General features: G+C 32.4%; 2 protein-coding genes across 8 annotated transcripts in view; one reads left to right on the top strand and one right to left on the bottom strand.

The window, feature by feature from the left end:
• Positions 1-24287, bottom strand: part of disp (RND transporter family member dispatched) — a 60567-nt gene that overhangs the window by 24390 nt on the left and 11890 nt on the right. For 2 of the 5 annotated variants that reach the window (XM_072545432.1, XM_072545433.1), the window contains exons 1-2: positions 1274-1663; positions 431-658 (exon numbers count right to left, since the gene is read on the bottom strand). In XM_072545432.1, the coding sequence (XP_072401533.1) occupies positions 431-658; positions 1274-1414 (369 nt within the window). In that variant the 5' untranslated portion in view covers positions 1415-1663. Of the gene's footprint in view, positions 1-430; positions 659-1273; positions 1666-24287 lie in introns of those variants that run through there. The other 3 variants (XM_072545436.1, XM_072545435.1, XM_072545434.1) reach the window with 2 other exon arrangements.
• Positions 11876-24287, top strand: part of LOC140451589 (uncharacterized) — a 36514-nt gene continuing 24102 nt past the window's right edge. For 2 of the 3 annotated variants that reach the window (XR_011952088.1, XM_072545437.1), the window contains exon 1: positions 11876-12225. The gene's annotated coding sequence lies outside the window, so the exon portion shown is untranslated. The remainder of the gene's footprint in view (positions 12226-24287) is intronic. The other variant, XM_072545438.1, reaches the window with a different exon arrangement.

Raw genomic sequence — 24287 nt, 5'->3', positions numbered from 1 at the left:
GTTTGAATGTAAGGTCCCCTTTTTATATTTATAATGCTGAATCCAAATTGATAAAGTGGCCAACAGCGTCAGTTTATGAAAATGGGCCACTTGTATCCATTTCGATACAACAATGTTCTATGAGAAAATAACATTATAACATATAAATTAAAGACACAGTTAAGTAGGGCATTTTTAATACATATTTATGAATTTTACAGTGGCCCCAGAACTGCGTTTCTTTTTAACATGGTGGCACTTAAAGTGTTAAACATTTTATGAATGACTCTGTTTTAATGTAAAATGGCACAACTAAAATAATAAAATAGAAGAAACTGCAATATCTGATCACATATAAAATTACAGAACTTGGAATTTCAAGAAGTAAACCTCAATAATTAGGAGTATCAATATTTATGTACAAACATGTAAAAATTATCCAACTACTTACTTTCCCATAAATAACTTTCTTGCCCTTATGGTTCGTTCCAGATTTCCTAGTGGAATTTGAGCTGTTGAATGGCCTGACTGATTTGCCAATAGTCTGCTGTTCCCTCTGTTTCATTAACCTGTATTCTTTTGGATTTTGTGTGTAAGGCCCGACAGGGTCAATAGATTTTATTATATTTTGCCAAGCTATTAGACGATTGGCAATAGATGTTCCTCTTGTACTAAAACCCTGAAATAATGCATTCATAGTTTTACTAACAATTCACAAATTCTTTAAAAAATGAGAATACTACTATGTTTTACTTCTTTAGTTTATTAGAGATAGAAGATTAGTTGCATTTATGGTTCATTACATGTAAATATTCATAATTGCTCACTATATAGATAAAAATTTTTAATATTATTCTCATTTCTGTAGAAATACATCATTATCACCCCGATTTCATATTCCAATGTTAATCTTGGCCTTCTCAAGTTTGCTAAATTCCAATATATCGGGATTCATGTTTATTGTTTCCTATTGGGACTTAACAGTAATTTTTTTCCTTGCACTTATCTTCATTATTTACTCAACTAAACCTGATACCACCTATATTTCCAACATATTGCATCGTGGTTATATTTATCATACTAACTGAAGTGTTCACTTCAATTTACTTAACTTTATTTTGTATTTTCTAATCTATTTTGTTAGTGTTGTTAATTGAAGAAAATGCCCAATGGCATGTAAAATATGACTGGAGTATTTCGCCAATTTATTTGTTCAAATTTCCAGAAAAAATAAAGATAACCTATTTTTTTAACATTCAGATAATTTACTTAAAAATATTTGTTATTTACTCACCAGTTGTGGTTCTTTGAAATCCGGAATCGATTTTAAGAAAAGTGTTAAAATGAGGCAGGTAGTTGATATAAGTCCAATAAAAGTTACAAGAAATTTTGGATGATAAACAATAATAAAAATAAGCCATCGAATTATAAACATTATTCAAATTTTCAGTAGTCTTTCAAGCCTTCCTTAAATTGGAATGTGCAATAAAAAAAGTCTATGGCATAACATTCTCAATAAAATAAATTATCTCCACTACCTGTAGCAAAACCCAAACATTGATTCACCAAATTCACATTAAATTTAAACCGCAAAACACATGATTGACTTTTGACAACAAAAAATATATAATCAAATCAAGTGATAATTTAATAAATTCTATTTTTTTATTATGTACATGAGCATTTGGCTGGACAGCCAGCGCCGTATATGAAGTAAATACCATAAGAGCAGAACTGGCAAAGAAGCAAACTGTAATGGAACAGTAAAGTGAATATAGACGTTGATTCAAATATTATAGGGATATATACAAAGAATATAGAAGGATTTTTTACTGTCATTTTTCAGCATCGGCAAAGATTATACCATTGTTTAAAAATACCTTAGACAAGTTCCTTGACCATAGTAGATAAAAAATTTTGTCTAGGCTATACACAAAACAATAGAAGTTGATCATGATTTTAGTTCCTTATTTGTACCACTAGGGAGCGGTCATGTCAGCGCTATTACTGCTTCTAAAATAAGAAAGAGTGGGGCCACGGTTCCTACGAGCCGTGGAGTGGGCTGAGTGGGGCAACAAATGCAACTTTAGATAATGTAAAATGTAGATGCCGCGTGCTCATAGAATAGCATTAAATTTTTGCGTTTTATAAAATTTTTTGAAGAAAACAAAAAATTATTTCAACTTTTAATAAATGAATCTTTGTAGAAAAAATATTATGATTCAAATTTTTAATATAAATATGTATAAATCTACAAATATTAATATAATTAAAACTCTCTTCTTATAAATTATAAATAAAATTAATTCAAAGTCAGTCACCGGGAGAGAAAGCTCAATAAATTGTAATTTGAAAATTCGAAATTGTGAAGTATAATTTCGGATTAAAAAAAAAATAATAATAATAAATAAGTACTATCCGTTGCAAGATCATTCGGATGGAATTCCCCAGATTAAGAGACTGGGCCGATATCAAGCACAAAATGACTGTACCTACTCCCTTAATGCTGTAACGAATAGTCACCCTTAGTCTTTCGTTACATTAAGTTTAATTTTAAATTCTATCCAAAGTTTAAAGGTACTTTACTAAATGATACAAAGTAGGTATAGCCAGGTACGTATTTCAATTTTGAGTTGTTAACGATTGGTCCACAAATGGTCCAGAACAACCACAAATGGACGTAAATCAAACAGTGGCCCCGAGTGCCTGGCGTCCCTTTAATGGGACAGGGGTGTGAAGAGTCCCCGGCTGGAGAAACAAATTTAGTGTAAGCGATTTAAAACGCATAGCAACGTGGAATATAAGAACACTTTATGAAGCAGGAACATTAACAACAGTCATGCTAGAAATGGAGAGATTAGACATACAAGTATTGGGCCTTTCAGAAGTCCGATGGCCAAAGTCTGGAAACTACACCAAGGATAATAATACTATTTTCTACTCAGGCAAATGCACTGGAGAACACAGCCATGGTGTTGGTATTATTATCAACAGTAATTTAAAAGAGTTTGTGACAAATGCTACTTCAGCTGAAAGCCAAACCTCTAAACATAAATCTAATCCAAGTGTATGCTCCAACATCTGATAGCAATGATGCTGAGGTCGAAAAATTCTACGCGGACTTAGAACTGTTAACAAAAAACATAAAGAAGCAGGAGGTAAAAATAATTATGGGCGACTTTAATGCTAAAGTCGGTCGAGGAAAAACTGGAAATATAGTAGGAAATTTTGGGTTAAGTAAAAGAAACAAAAGAGGAGACAGACTAGTCCAGTACTGCCAGGAGAAAGAATTAGTCATAACAAATACATACCTACCCTTACGAAGATTATACACGTGGACTTCTCCAAAAGATAACACCAACAATATAATCAGAAACCAAATAGATTTTATAACGATTAACAAAAGGTTTCGTAATGGAGTACAAAGTGCAAAAACCTATCCAAGCGCAGATGCAGATACGGACCATAATCTATTACTAGCAAATGTCAACATTAAACTCAGAAAACCGGAGAAAAAAGTTAAAACCACCAAAATAAACATCAAATACCTAAAAGACGACAACTGTCAACAGCAACTAAACGCAGAGATAAATAAATTAACTGAAGGAAGCGTTGAATAAGCAGATATGAAAAAAGTCATACTAAAAGCGGGAAAGGAGGTCTTAGGCGAAGAAGAGAAAACCACTAAAAAAGACTGGATGACACCGGAAATAGTTGAGCTAATAACTGAAAAAAGAAAATACAAAAATAAAGATGAAAATAAATATAAAACCATCAAGAATAAAATCAAATATGAAATCAGAAAGGCTAAGGAGGAATGGATGAACAAAGAATGCCAGGAATTGGAAGAACTCAGCAACAAACATGACACCTCAAACATACATAAAAAAATGAAAGAACTTACAGGCAACACCAGACAAAGAAGAACACTCATAACAAGAGATAATAATGGAGGAATACTTACTGAAGAGAGCAAAATAAAGGAAGTATGGGAACAATTTATAATCCATCTGTTCCATGACGAGAGGGAAAATGAACAAGATATAGGTAAAGAAGAACAATACCTACAAATTTTACCCTCAGAAGTAAAGAATGCCCTACAGAATGCAAAACAAGGAAAAGCATCGGGTCCTGATCAAATTCCAGTTGAACTGTTAAAAGCCTTAGATGACGGTAATATAAAGAGACTCACCCTAATTCTCAACCACATATATGTAGAGGGCAACATCCCGGAAGAATGGCTTAAATCGATATTTTTATCTCTACCAAAAAACAACAATCCCAAATCATGTAATGACTATAGATTGATAAGCCTAATGTGCCACCCTTTAAAGATTCTCTTGAAAATTGTTCAAAACCGAATTTATAAGAAATGTGATAAGCAGATAGATGAAACGCAGTTTGGCTTCAGAGGAAGCATGGGTACAAGAGAGGCATTATTTGCGTTGACTTTAAACAAATCTGAGTAGTTTTTGTCTGACTTTTATTTTTACGGCATTTGTGTATGTGTTATCTACTTCGTGATTTTACATTGCTTTCCATAGGTTAGTAACTGGAACACTATCATAGGCCTTTTGGAGGCGAATACAATGTGCAATTCGGCGTTGGATACTATTGTTTTTTCTATAAGCTGTTTTATAGAAAATATATTATCAGTATTAGAGCGTCCGGGACGAAAACAACTCTGTTCTTCTAAAGTCCGCAGCTGTTCCTTCATCCTTTCTTGAAGGTTTTCCCATACAACCTACCCACAGAAGGTGCAACGCATAAATCTCTCTACTATAATTATTGGGGTGTTTTTTGTTTCCCTTTTAATGAATGGAGCTTAAGAAGTCCATTTTCGATTTCTTCATTATTTTTCCATGGAATAAGTATGTTTAAAATATTTGTTTTAATTCGTGTATTAAAGCCGAAGGGGCGTGTTTTAGCAATTCTGCAGGTATATCTTCAGGAAGTTGCTCTGTTATTTTTCATCCTTTTTCCTGATTTCTTATTGCGTTTTCATATATATCTGCAACTTATATTTACCTGTCTCTTATTTTGTAAGTTGGGTGAGTATATAATACTATTTTCTTGAATAAACTGAATAATATAAAATAATGAACTACAACAGTATGTATGCTACGTTAGTAATAAAATATTCCTATTAAAAAGTTTTAATCAAATATTAAAGCACATCTGGCTGAAATTGCTATGAATCAACAAAAAGTAATTTACGTTTTATTAACAGGGTCACTGGTCAATTTTATGACAAGATAATGACGTTTACAATGAATTCCCGCGTTTATTCTACTGTTCTTCGTAAGAATAGAACACATACAGTAAATTTAGGGATGGGTTGTAACTTTTAAACATTGTTAAGAGAAGTGTGTAGTAGATTGGGCAATTTTAATTAAATTATGTTTATACCAGGACTAGTTATATATACGTTACATACACATATACTATATGCATATACATATATATATATATATATATATATATATATATATATATATATATATATATATATATATATATAAATACATTTATAGTAATTTGATATAACTGAGTTTTTGAAGTTTATAGTTATCAGTCTGTTAAAGTACGTATTGTAAACAAGTAAACAAGTTCGTGTTTGAATAAAATTGATTTCAAGGAAGTGTAGCAATATATATATATATATATATATATATATATATATATATATATATATATATATATATATATATATATATATAATATATAAAAAAATGTGCACTCGTAAGTGAATGAGATTTTTTTGGTCAACTTGGAGATAAAAAAGATAAGAGTTGTGCTACTTTATCTATTTATTGAAGACGTTTCGCCCATTGTTCAATAAGCATCATCAGTTCATCTAAAAGAGTGTTATTAGCGATACATCTAATATGAAAAAACCATTCAGTAAATGATCTTACCTTTAAAAGATCTGTAGCATTAAAATGTTGTTATTGCAAAGAAACATCAAAAATTAATATACTAAATATATCAGCAATGTCGCATCTGAAAGGCAAAAAGTGCATTCTTGACTATGAGTTCTGTGTTCAAGAGCCATGACCTCACCCTAGAAACAAAAATAAGGCTTCTTAAATGTTATGTGTACTCAGTGCTTCTGTACGGTATAGAAACGTGGACATTGAAGGCGGACACTCTATCAAAACTTCAGGCTTTTGAGCCATGGTCATACAGAAGGATCCTGAAGATACCATGGACAAAGTCATCAATGAAGAAGTACTGCGGAGGATGAACACAACTGCGGATTTGGTCAACATCGCATCATGAAGAGCCGTAAGCTGCAGTACTTGGGACATATAATGAGAAATCAAGGCAGATACGAGATACTTCAATGCATTTTGCAAGGTAAAATTGAAGGAAAAAGGGCCCCAGGACGAAGAAGAATATCGTGGCTTGCTAACCTGAGAGCATGTATAGAAAGCTATTTCATATAGCAACCAATAAAGTCATCATAGCCAGAATGATCGCCAACGTTCGGAACGGACAGGCAGCCTAAGAAGAAGAAGCCAAATCTCAGCTCTCTAGATCCTCTGTAGTTGTTTCTCACTTTCGGCCATTATTATTATGTTACCTCCAAATGCTTCTTCTGAAATTGATTTCTGTTTTTTTATGAAGGTCTATATCCGACGAATAGTTTTTGAGCATTGCTTTATTATTCCATCCATAAATACTGTAAATAACGCAGGTATTAATCCTGCACCTTGCCTAATCCGTTCTGAGTCGTGAATGATGGCAATTTCTGTTATTTATTTATTATCCTATTGTCGACACCTCTCCTGTGCAGTATATTCCATAATTTTTTCTTCACACCCTGTTGAAAACTTTCTCTAGACCTATAATTCCAAAATATATACTTGTCTTCTTTTATTATTATTCTTTTCCATGTGTGTAGTCCCGATCCAGACCATCTAACTTCTAGAATGAAATTATTTAAAAAAGTTCCAATTTTTGGTTTTTGATTTTTATTTCGTTCCAATTTCGGTTTGTTCCTGGTAATCTGTGTAGAAATTCTTAGCGCCCCTTGACTACTTAACGTCTGCCATGGATTAGGCGTCTTTGATTTTACCGAACTTGCTATAATTATACTGTCTTTAGAGGCTTTTACGGTATTGGTTTTTCTTTGTATTATAGATCGCAGTTACACAGCCGATTGAACCAAAATTTAACTATTGCATGTAAGTATTTGTTACCAAGACTTTTGAGAAGTCATTCAACTGTAGTTTTAATACAGTAATGGCATAGCTATTGCCCTATACCATTTGAAAAATAGGAGAGTAAAAAAGGAAAAATGACAATCATTTTACTAAAATAAATAAACTACATTGCGAATATATTCGGGATAGGATTTGATACCGTGTCACAAAAATTTTTAAAAGTTAATTTATCTCAAGGACTTTTTCCCATGAAGCCTCGGAACCGGATTGATACTAGAAGACGACCACCGCAAGAAATGAAGACAAGAGGAAAATATCCAAAATCCAGATGGGAATTACTATATGGAACATCAGATCGCTCAACACAAGAGACCAAGAAATAACCCAAGTGCTGAAAAAGAAACAAATAGACATATGCTCTCTACACGAAACAACAAGAAGGGAAAATTACAATTAAAATTAGGCGAATAATACTAATCTACAGTGGGGTAGCAAAAGAAAACAGAGCCAAAGAAGGTGTAGCCTTACTAATATACAAAAGATACCAAAACTACATCAAAGAATTTCAATAAATACCAGAAAGGATTGTTACAGCAAAGATAAAAACGAAGAAGGAAGACCTTAACATCGTCAGAGTATACGGCCTAGAAAATAACAAGCCTCAAACAACAAAGGAAACATTTTTAGGCCAGTAAATGAACGCGTTATGCGGCGATACCGTGTAATTTTCCGTATCACCGCCGAATTGCATGAAAATTTGCGTTTAGGTTCTAATCACCTTCCACTTCACTTTTGAAATTATGCCGTTAGTTGCTTTTCACTTTTTAGGGGGGAAAACTACTTCTATTAGAAAAACATCGTATAATTGTATATTAAAGCGCGTAATTAATTCAAATCATCTTTAAATAAAGTGAATGAATATCAATTAACATTATACAACATAAATTAAGTTTTATCACAGTTTAACCCCTAAATCTCAACCCATAGGTTAGTTATAACTAAACCAATGTCATTGAATACCTTGTTTCCACTGATTTACATGGAAATTTAGATTTATGTTATACTTACACTCCACTTCAAAAATTGAATTTGATCCGTTGGTTGCTTTTTATTTTTTACGGGTGAAAAGAACCCTAATTAGAAAAAAATCCTATTATAATTGTAAATTCAAGCAATTTGGAATTATTTAATTATACAGCGACATTAAATTTAGAGTTCTTTCTGTTTTAATTTTTTACCACGCAACTTCTACCCTTATAAAAACCACCCCTTGCGAAAAAATTCGAATACCTAGTTGTAGTCTTCTTTTTTAATTGAAACTATAAATACAATAATTTTTTTAATCACAATATTATAAATTTATTTTATTTCAACTTAGACAACAACCCTTATTAGTTTGTAAGGGTGTATGTCTACATATGCCTTAATAGCACATTGTGTTCTTACAATGCTCTTCAGTAAATACGTTCTGATATCTCCTAAAATATGTGATTGGTTTTTTACTCATAACTCGGTTAGTTTTTAAGCTATGAAACCACTTTGTAGTTTTTGCTAACGGCAAAAAGATCATTTAAATTTTTTAATTAATTTTTTTAAACCCTTATTTTTGAAAGGGATGTAGTTGAAAGGGCTTGAACAAGTCACTAATTACGAGTGTTTTCAAATTTTGAACATCAATATCTTAACCAATGTTATGTCTTACAGAAATACAAAAAATAAATATAAAATATTAATTAGGCTTTACAAATCGCTAATTAGAACTACAATCGACTATGGTTCCATATGTTACGATGCTGCATGTAAAACCACTATAAAAAACCTAAACAGTATTCAATCTACAGCATTGAGATTAGCACTGGGAGCTTTTAAAACTAGTCCGGTTAGTAGTATGCAAGTTCTAACTGGAGAACCTCCCTTACATATAAGACGACAGCAACTGTCCTTGAACTACATTGCAAAGATATCATCCCAGAAACAGCATCCTGTATTTTTCCACATCTGCAACCCTGGACTTCCTCCTAACAATAATACTCCTCATAGAAAGAATAAAGCTCACAACTTTCGATATGAATCATCTCAATGTATCGCTAAATATAAATGCAAACTATCCCCCATGGACAAGCCACCTATTAACTATTGACGTAACACTTACCAAGTATCCCAAATCAACTACAAATTCCACAATAATAAAATCTCTATTCATGGAAATGCTAGACCATTATCCTAATTATTTGCAAATCTTTACCGATGCCTCTAAAACTCCAAATGGTCACGCTGCTGCCTACTACTGTAAAGAAAATTCTTATAGCATATCGATAGCAACCAACTGCAGTATACTAACAGGTGAAGCCACAGCTATTTTGGAAGCCTTAATCTTTTTAGAAAAGAGTAGAACGATGAAGTGCATTATCGTAACAGACTCATTAAATGCATTACTGGAACTGAAACAAATATATACCAACAACCCTGTTATACACAGTATAAAAAACGAACTAGAAAAATTTCGAACATTAGGAAAGGAAGCGGCTTTTATTTGGGTACCTTCACATACAGGTATTTACGGAAATGAAAAAGCAGACCAACTGGCTAACAAAAGTCGAATGAACTCAAAACATCCTGCAAAATTGAAGACATATCCGTACACCGATCTAAAAAACCTGGTTAAAATCCACTGTATTAATACTTGGCAAAATTATTGGGAAAAATTAGGTACTAAATTAAATGTAATTTGCCCAAAAATAACTGATGTCCTGGAGACTCCTTTAAACAGAAGAAACCAAGTCATTATTAATCGTTTAAGAATTGGCCATACTGCGTTAACACACAAATACCTAATAACAAAAGAACCACTACCTATCTGCTCCAGCTGCTCTAACCCACTGACTGTGAAACACATCCTGCTTAATTGTCCTCAATTCAAGGAAAAAAGAAGATCCCACGGATTCACAGATGATAGTCTCAAGACAGTTCTCACCAAAAAAATTTCGACAGTGTTAAGCTATTTAAAAGACATCAAGTTATTCAATTTTATTTAACGTAATATTTCATGTATTTGTTATATCCACTAATAACCCTGCGCGGTTGATGTGGTTTTGTGTTTAAATAAAAAAAATAAAAAAAAGAAATAAAAAAAAACAAAATGTTCAGAAAAGCAAAACTTAAATTTTTTTACGCTTCAAGATTTTCCGTAACAATTAACAATACTATTTAGTTTATTTTTAAAACAATGCACTTTTTTCAAAATTTAAAAAAAGAATTTTATTTTAAAAGCAAATTTTTCCAAAAATAAGCACTTTGAGCGAGTCAAACTTACAGATCATATTGTAACGAAATAGCTCATCTCCGATACGTCGTAATTCTGAGAAGGATAAATCTAGAAAACGTAAGAATTGGCATTTCAATAGCGCACGTCTTTCGATGCGGTTTCGATGAGACGAATTAGAGGTGGGACTACCCCAGAATATTCTTGAATATAATACTTTTGGTATATATATGTAACGATATTAGGAGTAGAGTTTTAGTTGATAAGAGAGTACCGAACTGTAAACTATAAATAAATATAATGAAAAAGACAGTCAAGATTTGATTTCACGTACAAAGTGTCTATGTATCTGTTTATACGTATTTCGCCCTAATAGGGCTCATCAGGACAGATATTCGTAGGCTTTCTCAACGTGAAAAATAAATATTTTCTGTCTTTAAGAAGCAACACTAAAATGGCTTCGATATAGACGCAATAGCGACATCTGATAATAAATCCGTAAAATAGTTTCGAAACACAGTTCAGATTTCTGTCTTAATCTGAGCCTTCTAAAAATTGCAAGGCAAAACAGACGTTGATAAAGATGTTAATAGAGACATGGGGAATCTAAAATTTGCATTCCACGACATGTCTCCTCAACTAAGCAGAAATCCTTAGCGAATTGGTTTCTTGTACTCATACAGAGTAGATTCGAATAAAATGAAAAAGACAGTCAAGATTTGATTTCATGTACAAAGTGTCTATTAGTGTTACTCAAATGCAAGAACAAGACGAGACTTAGACAGTCTTGGTCTTGCGCCAATACACCTGGTCTTGGTCTTGGTCTTGGTATTGCACTCTCGGTCTTGGTCTTGGTCTTGGTCTTGCAGCAAGAGTCTTGCAAGTCTTGCAGTTACCCATTAGCCTATTGCTATTTATTAAACGTTACTAGGGAAGTTTGAAGCCACGATCTAAGCGATCCGTGCCTATGCTCTAACAAACCCAGATATCTACCATGCCCCACGAAGTTTAGAATTTAGAATTTAGAATTTACAGTTTAGGTTTACAGATATAAGACAGAGATGCAAGGTAAAGAACATCAAGTACTGGGTAAGAAATAGAAGAGTAGAATGGTACGATCATATAGGCCAAATGACAACAATTAAGGTAGTAAAGACGACGAGAGACCTTTCCACAATAGTAAGACGATCAGTTTGAAAACCACCAAAAATGATGGAACGACGACTTACTCGACGCACATTGAAAAACAGACAGAGTCATGTCTACATAAAACGAAGAAGAAGAAGAAGACTTTTCCCATATCCAAAATCATCAATTAATGAAACCTCTATAGGATAGATCATTGTCGATTGTCAACGCCCTGTATATCAGCGAAGTAACCCTCTATAATTATACTATTAAGATAAAAACATACAATGTCATAAGCTGTATAAAATAACATTTATATTTATAAGTGATAAGTAATGATAACGAGACAAAGAAGTATCTTTAATTAGTAAATAAGTAGAACCATTACCAGTTATTAACCTATGACTCTTAAATAAAATATAATTTTTGAAAAAATTGTTACAAAATGAACACAGTTCATCGCGCGGATGTTTTGGATAGTCGCTTCTGAAAGGCAAGTGTAACCGCTGCATATCTACGGCATTGTTTATCTCCGTATATGATGGATCAGTTAAGAGTCATTCCGCAATTTAGCTAGTTAATTTTTATTAGTACTAGACTCTGGAGTGCTGTGACGGTGAGTGTGTAATTGGATTTGACAGTGTGATTTTTTGTTTTTTTTTCCTCATTTTATCGTAGAATAACATGGTAAGTAGAATTATTTTTTATTGAACAAATTTTTTAACCACCGAAGGGACTTAAATATTTAAATATTTAAATATTTAAGAAGTCTGAAATTCATAATATATATAAAATACTAACGAAATACTTCTTAACAACAAGAAAATTATGTAGAAAAAAGATGCGAGCAGAAGGTTGTAATAACCTTTTTGCTGGCCTTTCAGCTACACAAAGTTCTTTTTCCCATTTTCTGACATCTTACACGATGCGGCTGTTTGAGCTCCTGGAAAATGGTTTTGGTCTGATAAAAGGTGTAGTGGGTTTTACTTTAAAAAGACTATCAGCATTTTTGTTACCAGCAAGTCATTTATTGACTGGTACCAATAAAAATGTTTCTTTGTTGTGTTTGGCTAGTTGTTTAAGAGACTGTTTGCATCTACGAGTCGTTATGCACTTACAAGTTGACTAGTGACGTGAAACGAAATTACAAGGAAAAGAAAATTAATTCAATAAGGCAATATTTTTTGGGTCGTGAATCATGGGTATTTACGTTGTAAAAGAGTACATTTCATGCTATCGAAATAAAATATCTTAGAAGGGTAAAAGTAATAACTAAAAGGTAGCAATTAAAGAATAAAAACAGGTGAAAACCAGCAGGACGAATCAAATCTTGAATTGGTTGAAAAAATTTATTAAGTAGTTGAAAATACTTTAATGGGCGAATAATACAGAGTCAATGAAAAAAGATGGCAGTAAAAACTAAAAACCAGAAGGACGTAGAAGGGAAGACCATGACAAATAGGAAATGGAACGTGTAATATAAAGAAAGGAAATACAAAAACAACAATGGGCGTAGCAGAAATGAGAAAAAGTTTAATATATATATATATATATATATATATATATATATATATATATATATATATATATATATAGTGAAATACTTATATTATTTTTTTGATATATACAGGCACTTCAAGGAGAAAATAAAATGGCCCGGTGCCTGTTAATCTCTTTTGTTGGTATGCTAAAAACCGTATTAATTTCTTCACAGAATATATAGACTGTTCTTATAAGTATTTTTGTTTCTTTATGTTGATTTCGATATTTAATGTGTGCCTTTTTTCAACAAAAAAAAGTTGAAAACAAAATGAACTAACTCTATCATCATGGTTATCATTCTCGACTCTACAACCTATGGTTGGTTTTGCCCTCTTTGCTACATCTCTTCACCTACTGATCTACAGCACTCTCAATGTCTTCCTTATCTCTTCCATTCTTTAGTACAATATTTTCCTTCTCGGTTTCTCCGGAAGAATACTTTCCACGTGTCCAAACCAGTCTTCTCCTCGAGTCTACAAAAAATGTCCTACCCTCCTATCAATTTTTGTTCAAAATTACTTCTTCACTGGAAACTAACTTTTTCTTACTTCTTCTTCTTCTTAAGGCGCCGTCTTCTTTCGAAGGTTCGCGATCATCATAATTATTTCAACTCTGTTCACTTCTCCTCTAAAAATCTGGTTACACGAGCACTTAAACCACTCTCTAGAATTGCTCTGCCATGACATTCGCCGCCTTTTAAGGTCGACGCGTCGACATGAGTCGCTATGCTTTCCTAAAATCTTTCCCTGCATGATATTTTGCAGAAGCTGGTATATTTTGTTCCTTTCATCACATGGTCAAGGTATTGTAGTTTTGGTATCTTTATTTCATTATTTAGCTCTGTTTCTTTTGAAAGTCTTCTTCATTCGTGACTCTGTCTACGAATGATATTCTCAGGATTTTTCTTTATAGCCTTATATCTGAAAGCCTTTTTCTGATATTTTGGCCGTGAATAATAAGTTCCTCCTACTCAATCCTTGAGTCCTTGTCAGGACGTGGTGACACTCTAAATATTATTCTCTCCATTGGCTGCCATCCTGATATGTACGGCTTCACGTAGGGATTTTCAGTAGAGTCTTCATTTAGTCTGCCCATCGTGTTGGAGATCTCCCTCTCGGTCTTCGGCCTTCTATATTTCCTTCTACTACCAATAGTTCCATGGTCCCCGTTTTTCTAGCTATGTGGCCGAAGTAAATTAGGTATGCTCGTTTTTTTAATAGCCTGTCTTTTACATGACGCTCTTCCAGAATTGACACGTTGGTTCTATGTTCTGTACAGGGCACGCGTAGAATTCTTCTACATACCCACATTTCGAAGGCTTTGGTTTTATTCCTCTTGATTTTTTTAAAAGTCCATGTCTTAGCTGCGTATGTAACAATGGGAAAAATAAGGGCACTGACCAACCTATTCCTTGTTATTGTTCGGTTTTTCCATATTCTTTCCAGTTTAGCTGTTGCTGTTCGGCCCACTGCTAGTCTACGTTTGATTTCTGAGGAGCAATCGCCATTGTTGGTTATCAGGGGGCCCAAGTATAAAAATCTGTCTACCGCCAAATCTGTCTATCGAAATTCGCCACTTGCTGTATCTGCAGTAGATTAATGTTTGCTCTGTCTAGGATCGGCATTTTTGTTTTTCCGGTGTTAATCTGAAATCAAAACTCTTCGCTTATCCGGCTTAGCCGTTCAGTTCTGATAATCATTTCGACTTCATTTGCTGCTAGTATAAGTGTGTCATCTGCGTATCGCAGGTTGCTGATTTTTCTGCCTCCTATAGTGATTCCCCCACCCTATTCGTCTAGTACTTTTCTCATTACATATTTAAAATATATGTTGTATAATAATGGTAATACTAGTATGCAGCCCTGTGTAGTTCGTTTCTTTGTTTTTAATGCATCTGAATATACTTCGTGTATTTTAACTTTGATTGAGTTTTTATCATACACAGTTCTTATTAGGTTAACTAGGTGGTTAGGTAGCCATAATGTAAACTTGCCGTATAAATGGCCGAAATGTTTGTACGGGCATCACTTCCGAACGACTGCACCAAATTAGATAATTCTTTTTTGTTGTATTAGCTATTATTAGAAAAAAGTTTGTGTAAAAGGTAATTTTCAAAGAATTGTACGGAAACAACTTAAAAATAGTTTTTTTGTCATTTTAAATCGCAATAGAACTAATAGATGGCACGATACTATGACTAACAAAGGAAGCTATGATTAACAAAATAAATAAAGAGTTATTGAAGACTTATTTTATGTCATCTTTTAACAAAAGCACCTTTTAACCATTTTAACATTTACTCATGTGCAGTTATGCGTCCTTTTTTACTGTGCTTTAATAAAATAAACGCCCTCTCTATTTAAATAAAATACAGACCAGATAACTTCTATTTAAAGATCCCTTATTTTGACGTAACCTGTCAAATTACGTGTAGAAAGAAAAACCACAGTATAGATAACAAGTTGTTGTCTATACTGTGGAAAAACGATGTCTAATTTCACTTATATTTATATAGATATATCAAATTTGTTGTATGTTTTGTTTTGTTTAATGAATATTGTTTTTAGTATTATTATTATTCTCAATTAGTAAATTTTCATGATTTGTGTTTTACATTATACCGATAATATTTATAAGTATTTCTGACAACTCGATTTCTTCATCATTTGCGTCAGCTAAAGTAGCTATATCTAATTATTCTTCCATATTGTAAGGTGATAATTATGAATTATAGTATTCTTTAAATAACAATTTAATTAAATTCAACGTTGTACTCTTTTCAATGATTTTATTTTATTTTTTAATCTAAGATTAAGTATATAAGTAAAAAATAAGATCTTATAAAGATTTATAGGTTATTTTTATATTATACAAGACTATTTAATGTCATTTGTCAAAATAAAAGATTTCTTAATATTGTTCTGAAGCTATTTTTTTGTGGTATCTTAATGCAATTACTATTTTTATTTGGAATAAGCCACAATTTAAGTTTATAATCAAAAAAGGAAATCGAAATGCCAAAAATAAACTTATTTTAAACTGAAATTGTCGCTTATTTCCAATTAAAATAGTAGTTGCATAAAAGATTTCTTTAACATGTTAGCAGTAACTCTCTTTTAGTCATGAAGTATTTTGTACTTTATTAATATCGTGTAATAAGGACGGCTATCATTTTACGGTTTCATAACTCTCTAATGTCAGTTTTGAGAGATTGACATAACGGCAGTGCTGTAAGTATTTGGTATTGCGGCTCAGTAATAATAACGAAGTTTCAAAATATCAGATAAGATATATCGATGGGGCAATTTGGAGAATCTTTTTATTTTTCATACACAAACGGCATCCCACTGTAGTTAGTTAAGCTGTTCACCCGGTGAATGGACAACGTCTTTACTTCATGAAAGATCACCAACGAGAACGTTGAAATGTTAAACCTTTTCTTAAAGGGAGACTTAACACCAAATATATAGTTAGGTAGTTTTTAAGTATAGAGATAAGTGATAAGTCAGTGTTTCTTAAAATAAAATAGAATAAAATACATTGAAATATATTATTGAATACATTGATTGAAATAGAATACAATAGAATGAAATGGAATACAGTATAATCAAATAGAATAAAATAGAAGCAAATATAATAAAGTAAAATACAATTAAATAAAATTAAAATTAAATAAAAATAGTATAAAATAGAGTAAAATAGAATAAAATACAGTAAAATAAAATTAATTAGAATAAAATGATATAAAGTAGAATAAAATAGAATCAAATAGAATAAAATAGAATCAAATAGAATAAAATAGAATACAATAAAATCAAATCTTAATTTGGCGAATATTAACATACCCGTAGTATACTAATTTAATTTTGTTTGATCTGTCTTTTATTTTATTTTTTTTTGTTAGTTTATTATCAAGATATAGTTTTTTTATGTAGCTATATATATATATATATATATATATATATATATATATATATATATATATATATATATATATATATATATATATATATATATATATATATAGTAAACTCTTAAATATTGGGGAAATCTGCAAGTAAGACTCTAATGTGTATCAATTGTTTCGCCGAACGTTTTCGCCAAAGAGAATTAATTTGGCTTCTTCAGGGCTGAAAGAGAATAAATTATAATTAGCTACCATATATTATCTATTAAAACATTATTGATCTTACCGTAACTTAGAATTGTAGAGTTAGAATATTAAAAAACTTTGCTAGTAACATAGTGGTGTTTTTTGTTACTATGTGCAAAAAAAGTTTTTTATAAGGTTTGAAATGAATGGTAGCTTTGAACTTGACACGTAAAGGCTTACCCAAGGTTAATCGAAAAACCCAATGTAACTACATTTAAAAGGAGGTAATTCTTTGAATTGTCGGCAATAACTAAATTTTTGATTTTCAGACAGTTAAAAGTGAGGTTCTGTTTGAGCCAGAACGCAAGCGCTGACAACTTCATTAGTTCGTATGAATCTTTATGTCGTTAAGGTTCATTGGTAAGACACGAATGAATTTAAATCCCAGTAAAGGGAAATATTATTTTGATTTTCTTTATTTAATTATATTATATTGTTCATGTACTATTGAATCTTATTGAGATGTATCTAAGAAAAGCAAGGGAATGTTATATATTTTTTGTTAATGAAAATTAATTATAAAGGTATGTTAGTTGTTAATGGATATATCAGTCAAGTTAGTTATCTGTGATATAGTATTGTTCTTGGTATCTGATTTAAGTAACAGGTGGTATATATCGCTTAGATTCTTGATGTCACTCTTAACATTAATGGAGAAATCGTTAAGGAAAATATAAGACATTTCAATGAACTCTCTTTTAGATTTATTGTTCTCACGGTGGAGAATTGTGGTGTTGGTATAGTCCATGGGATGACCAGTGGAATGGACATGTTTGGCTAATGCACAACGGTCAGGGTGAAGTCGAGAATCACTTTTGTGTAGTGTAATACGTGATTTCAATAATTGAGATGTTTGACCGATGTAGGAATTGTTGCAAGAGAGACATGGAATGTTGTAGACAATATTACTAAGCCTATCTATGGGAGTCTTATCTTTTATCTTAGAATAAAGATTATTAATTGTTAGGGCTGATCTACAAGCCACATTAAGTTTAATGTTGTTATTATTATTGCCAAAGCTATTTTCAACACTTTTCAGAATCCTTGTTAACCCCGGAGTGATATCTCTGAAATATGGTAATGAAAAATATTTGTTTATAGGAGTATCCGAGACTGGGTTCCCACTTAAGACATCAGGATCAGCATTGTTAGTCGCGAAGGAAGGTGAAATATCTTCGTCATGGATAGTATTAAACAAAATCTTATTAACTAATGGTGTTAGTTAGTGTTTACATGTTTATGTTCTCCAACCAAATCGTCGCATTTCCCTTTGCCTACTTTGCCATTAAAACCACCCATTATAATAAGTATTTCATGTTTTTTAACTTTAACTTTTAACTATTTATGTATTTTAATACTTGTTTAATATGACTTGTTTAAATTTCTTCGATATCCTTGTCTTCACTTTTAGTAACACAAGCTGTAAATGCTTAGACTTGTACTACATTCATTTTTACTTTTGAGGTAAGTTGTAAGTTGTTACATCATTAGTCAAACGTATAAGAAGATCGCACAAAAAGTATGGAGAGCGCAAAAGAAGATTTAAAAACACCAGAAACAACAAAATGCTTTTCTGACAAGGTTTTTACACACGATAATGTATTTCTGGAATGCTTTGTTTTTTTTTCAATCATATATGCAATCCTCTGTTTTCTTTTGTGACTTATTTACTGACTTCATCACCCTTTTCTTACTTTTCTTCAACTTCTATAGTCATAAAATTGATTTCATTATAAAGGTCTTTTATGTAGGATATCGATTGCTATGTTTCTATTTTGTTTAGATTTTTATGTCCAATAATAGATTTTTCCTCCTTTTAAGAGTTTTCCAAATTTCTTCTTATTTTTTAATTATATTCGACAAGTAACCTACTAAAACAGCGTATTTTGATTAAGCGTTTTTGTTTGAAATATTTCTGTGTCTAAATATTGTTCTATTAATTCTTTCATTTCTTTAATAACAAAAGTTAGTCTTGAAACACTCCACTTGTACTTATTTCTCGTCCTTATCGTACTTATTACTATCAATAAGCCTGTGGTAACAATAACCACTGGGTAGGAAATGGTGATCTTGGAATTTATGATAAAATATAAGAAAAACAAGTTATGTCTGAGAGCTTTAACAAAAATATCGTTGTCTTATCAGAGCCTTAGATCTATTTCACATTTATAAATATGTTAATATCATCAGATGGTTAACTAGCTAATTAGTAATGAGTTCGTAATGATTTTTTCTATAATCAAATATAAATAAATATTCTTAATTAGTTAAGATTTACGAAAACAAAATTTTTTGCTAATAGCTTGTAAAATTCCAGCTATTTACATTCCATGACAATATTTGTTATATATTTCAGTGGAAAAAGTTACATTTAACATTATTGTTCGTCGATTAAGTACAAAATGTGCATTTTTAATTTTTATTACTTTTATTATTTTTTAATTAAATTTACTTAACTAAAAACTACTATTTACTAAAACCAAGACAAAAGAAAGAGGAGCTTTTTTTCTTCTTCCCTATCTGATTTGTCTATTTTTTTTTGAGATGATATTTCAGAGGGCAGTGACTAGTGAGAAGGCCAGTGATCATTTTGATATCTTTTTTACTTATTTCAAGAAGGTAGTTTGTTGCAGTAGGCGACACTTTTATGCTTGCATTTTTCCTGGTATGTTAGACCAAAATAATCTTAGTTGATTGAGTTTCCAGGTAAGGAGTTCCTCTCTGATGTGGCTTGTCGATAGTCCACAGAAGAGTTCTAGAACCTGTAATAGGGTATAAGTCCCTTCTTTTGCGAGACTTTCAGGTTCCTCATTTCCTGCAATTTCCCTGTGATCTGGCACCCACATCAAAGTTAGTTTGTTGCGTTCCGCAAGCTTCTTGAGGAATTGTTTACAGTTCCAAACCAAATTTGACTCACAAGTAAATGACAAATAAAGACTTATGTCCTACGAGTGTCTCGGTTGAGATATTCTTGGGCACTTATGTCTATAATATGTATTTCTGCCTGAAATATAGTTATGGCGTTTCCAAAAGATTTATATACCCTGAAATTGGGATCAGTAACTCCCACTCTTGCCCTTTTGTCTATCTTATATCCATCCGTATATCAAACGAGTGGACCTTCTTCCAGTTTCGGTTCAACTTTTTCACCAAGTTGGTGGTTTTTTACGATCACCTCAAAGGGTGTTTCGAAGTCGAATTTCACTGGCATGGCATTTACCGGCCTGTCCTTAGAATCCAATAGAATTTCTTCCAAGATTTTTAGGTGGCCAATTAGATCTCCAGGTTTCATTATTTCTGTCTATCACAGTTTTTTAAGGCGGTGGTTACTGCCTCCTTCCTTATGCAGAACTGCAAATGAGGAAGGTTCAGCATCGCCTCTAGAGCTACAATGGGTCATGTTGACATTGCAACTGTGATTCTCAGACAGGCTAGCCCATGCACTTTTTGCATCTTAGTGTTAGCTATTGTTTATTGTGTTTTTGGCCACCATACGAGTAATGCGTATGTGATCATGAACCTAATAATCGTTTTATATGACCAGAGGGTCATTTTCGGTTTTAGGCCCCAAGTCTTTTCAAAAATCGGTATGCGGTCTTAGAATCTTGAAAGTCTTACAGTAAGAGTATGAAGTAGGTAGATGCGTTTAAAAGAAGAAGAATACAAATTGCTTGCATTCGAGATACTAAGTAAATTGACAAATGGCGAAGGATTTAGGCGAAGAATACAATCGTGGTTGTAGGAAAAAGTAACACTAGAGTTGGTATAATTGCTGATAGAGAAATGAAAGATGATGTAATAGAAGTTGTTAGAACGCGTGATAAAATAATGACAATGCAATTTGTAGTAAAAGAAAAACTGTTCAATTTTGTGTGTATTTTCTTCAAATCGGTCTGAGTGAGAATGAACGAAAAGCTTTCTATGATCAATATGGAGACATACTGAGTGATATTCCATCAAAGGAGAAACTCATAATAAAAGGTGATTTTAATGCACTTGTGCGTCAATTCAAGAGAGGATATGAAGCAATACATGAAGAAATAGGCTTTGGAACTAAAACTAAAGCTGGAGATGATATGCTAGAAATAGCAACTAGTATTAGATATGGCAATTGTTAACACATTTTTTCAAAAGAAAGACAGTCAATTTATTACATACAAAAGTGGATAAAATCACTACCAAGTAGTTTATTTCATGACAAGAAAAGAAGATATACGTGAATGTAAGATAATAGTTTAGTTTGAGACTGTGAGCCAACAACATTTGAGTTGCTTGTGCTGGATATCAAAGTAAAATAGCAAATCTAAACCGAAATATCGGAAAAAACCACAAAAAATCAAGTGATGGATGTTACAATGTGAGAAAGAAGATTTAAAATTGTAAAACAACGTGTTGGAGCACAAAAGTATGTCCTAATACCATTTGCAGGCATACGGCCAGTATTATTAGAAATACTGGTATTCAAATTCTGAAGAAAAAACCTCAAGAAAGAAGTTTGAGGATAAACAGTGCTAGTGGTGGTCAAACGCAGTTTAAAAAAAAAGAAAGGAGAAAATTAATGAAAGAAATGAAATAAAATAGCTCACGAAAAGAATATCAAGAAAGTTGTTCAAGTACTTCAAAAGGGCAAGGGTAAGGATAAGGAAACGTAAAGCAGTTGAACCAAATGATATCCCTGGGAAATTGTTAAAAGCATTAGAAGAGACTGAAACAAGTTGGCTAACAGCTTTATTTAATAGAATTATAGAAGTGGGACAAATTCCAAACGAATGGAGAAGCAGTATATGAGTACCTGTTTACAAAAACAAGTGATATGTACAACAATGCACAATCTACAGGACCATAAAACTACTTAGTCACACCATGAAAATAAGGGAGATAGTAATTGATAGGCTGATACGTGAAGAAACCCAAATATGCGATAATCAGTTTGGTTTTATGCAAGGCAGATCAACAACAGATGCAATTATTTCATTATAAAGCAGCTGATGGAAAAATACAAGAGTCAAGAAAAAAACGGTCATGTGATATTCATTTATCTTAAGAATTTCTTCCAATAAGAATAATTGCTGATGTGCATGTTTCTAGGAGAAATAGGAGAGAAAGCCCAAAGAAGACCTGAATACCAACTTTGTTCTGGTCCTTGGTTTCAAGAACTAAAATACAATTGTTGATATTACTAAAAAATGATCAGAATCAATGTCCCGGCCTCTAAGTTTTCGTTTTATCTTTTCAGATTAAGGGTTACAAAGTTTCTTAGGAGTTTGCCATTGTCAGACACTTTCTTCAATTGTATTTCCTCTTTCCAGCTATAAACTTGTCACCACATTACCTACGTTCGTTGATATATTCATAATAATTTGTAGCGTCTTAAGAATTATAAAGATTGGAATAATTAAAAGAAATAACTCTGCCTGGGAGTTATGAGCGCGATGACTGGGTGGATTGAGTAGCTCAGAAGCCGCGTTTATGCCCACAGCCGGTCCCAAGCCCGGATAAAAGAGGAGGGTTGATGGGCCAGGTTAGCATCCTATCCATTGTAAAAGAAAACAGGGCTCAAAGAACCGATATAAGGCCTCGGAACCTAACATGATGAACCACGCAAAGAAAAGGAAAACGAAAAGGAAAAATATGCCCACAATCAGATTAGCAACATGGAACATTACTTCTTTCAACAACAAAGACCAAGAGATAATAGAAGAACTGATAAGTAAAAACACAGACATTTGTGCAATCCAAGAAACCAAGAAGAAAGGTAAAGGCCAAAGAGACTATAACTAATATTTTCTAGCATACAGTGGAGTGAAGAAAGAAGAACGAGCACGAGCAGGCGTAAGTATACTTGTCCATAAAAAATTTAAAGACAACGTAAATAACTGCCGTTATATCTCCAAAAGAATAATACATGAACATTACAATGGACTACCAAATATTAAATGTCATATTAGATTCATAAGAAGCCAACGAAAAGAAATGGCATAATTGAAGGAATACAATAACATACCAGCAAACGAATGGGAAAGATACCTAACGGAACTATTTAGAGCAAAGGAAAATAATAATCAATACAATAACGTACTTGAATTAAGACACGAAATAGAAATAAGTTTTCAGGAAGTAGAAATAGCCATAAGTTCACTCAAAAATAGAAAGTCACCAGGACCAGACAGAATAACCAACGAGCTTCTAAAATACGGAGGGGAAAGTATAGCCCTAGAGATGACAAAACTTATACAAAAACTAATATTGCACTGCAAGATACCAGACGCATGGAGAAACAGCATAAGAATAACAGTGTTCATGAAAGGAGATAAAGAAGACCCCAACAATTATAGAGGTATAAATCTACTGAATACCGCACTTAAGCTTACCACAAAAGTCCTAACCAACAAAATCGATAAACTGACAACTTTATCAGATGAACAACAAGGATTCAGATACGGAAGATCCTGCGTAGACGATGTATTTGTACTAAGACAAATCACAGAAAAGGCCATCGAGTACAATAAACCAGCATATCTATGTTTTATAGAACTAACAAAGGCTTTCGATCAACATCTATTTCCATAATCGAATACAGGCAAAGATAAATGGAAAACTAACAGAGTGTATACCAGTACAAATCGGAGTCAGACAGGGTGACTATATACAGAATGGGAAACAAAGAAATCCAAATATTATGTTATGCAGACGATGCCGCATTAATCGCCGAGACAGAAGACGAGCTCAACAGATTAACACACATCTTCAATACAACAGCTAAGAAATATAATATGATAATATCAGCAGAACAAACCAAATGTATGACAACATCTAAATACCCACTACGATGTAAAATCGAAATTGATGGGAAAATAATAAAGCAGGAAGCAAGGTTTAGATATCTGGGGATAGATATAACTAGTTACGGAGATGTTGAAGAAGAAGTACGACAACAAAACTTAAAATCAAGTAAAGCTGCGGGATCTCTTAATGACACAATCTGGAAGAACAAACACCTAAGACAAGACACAAAAACAAGAATCTATAAAAGCAGCAATAAGACCTATATTAAC

The sequence above is a fragment of the Diabrotica undecimpunctata genome, chromosome 10, assembly GCF_040954645.1.
Source record: "Diabrotica undecimpunctata isolate CICGRU chromosome 10, icDiaUnde3, whole genome shotgun sequence".
In the NCBI taxonomy this organism is placed as follows: Eukaryota; Metazoa; Arthropoda; class Insecta; order Coleoptera; family Chrysomelidae; genus Diabrotica; species Diabrotica undecimpunctata.
This window is presented reverse-complemented; position numbering and strand designations above follow the sequence as displayed.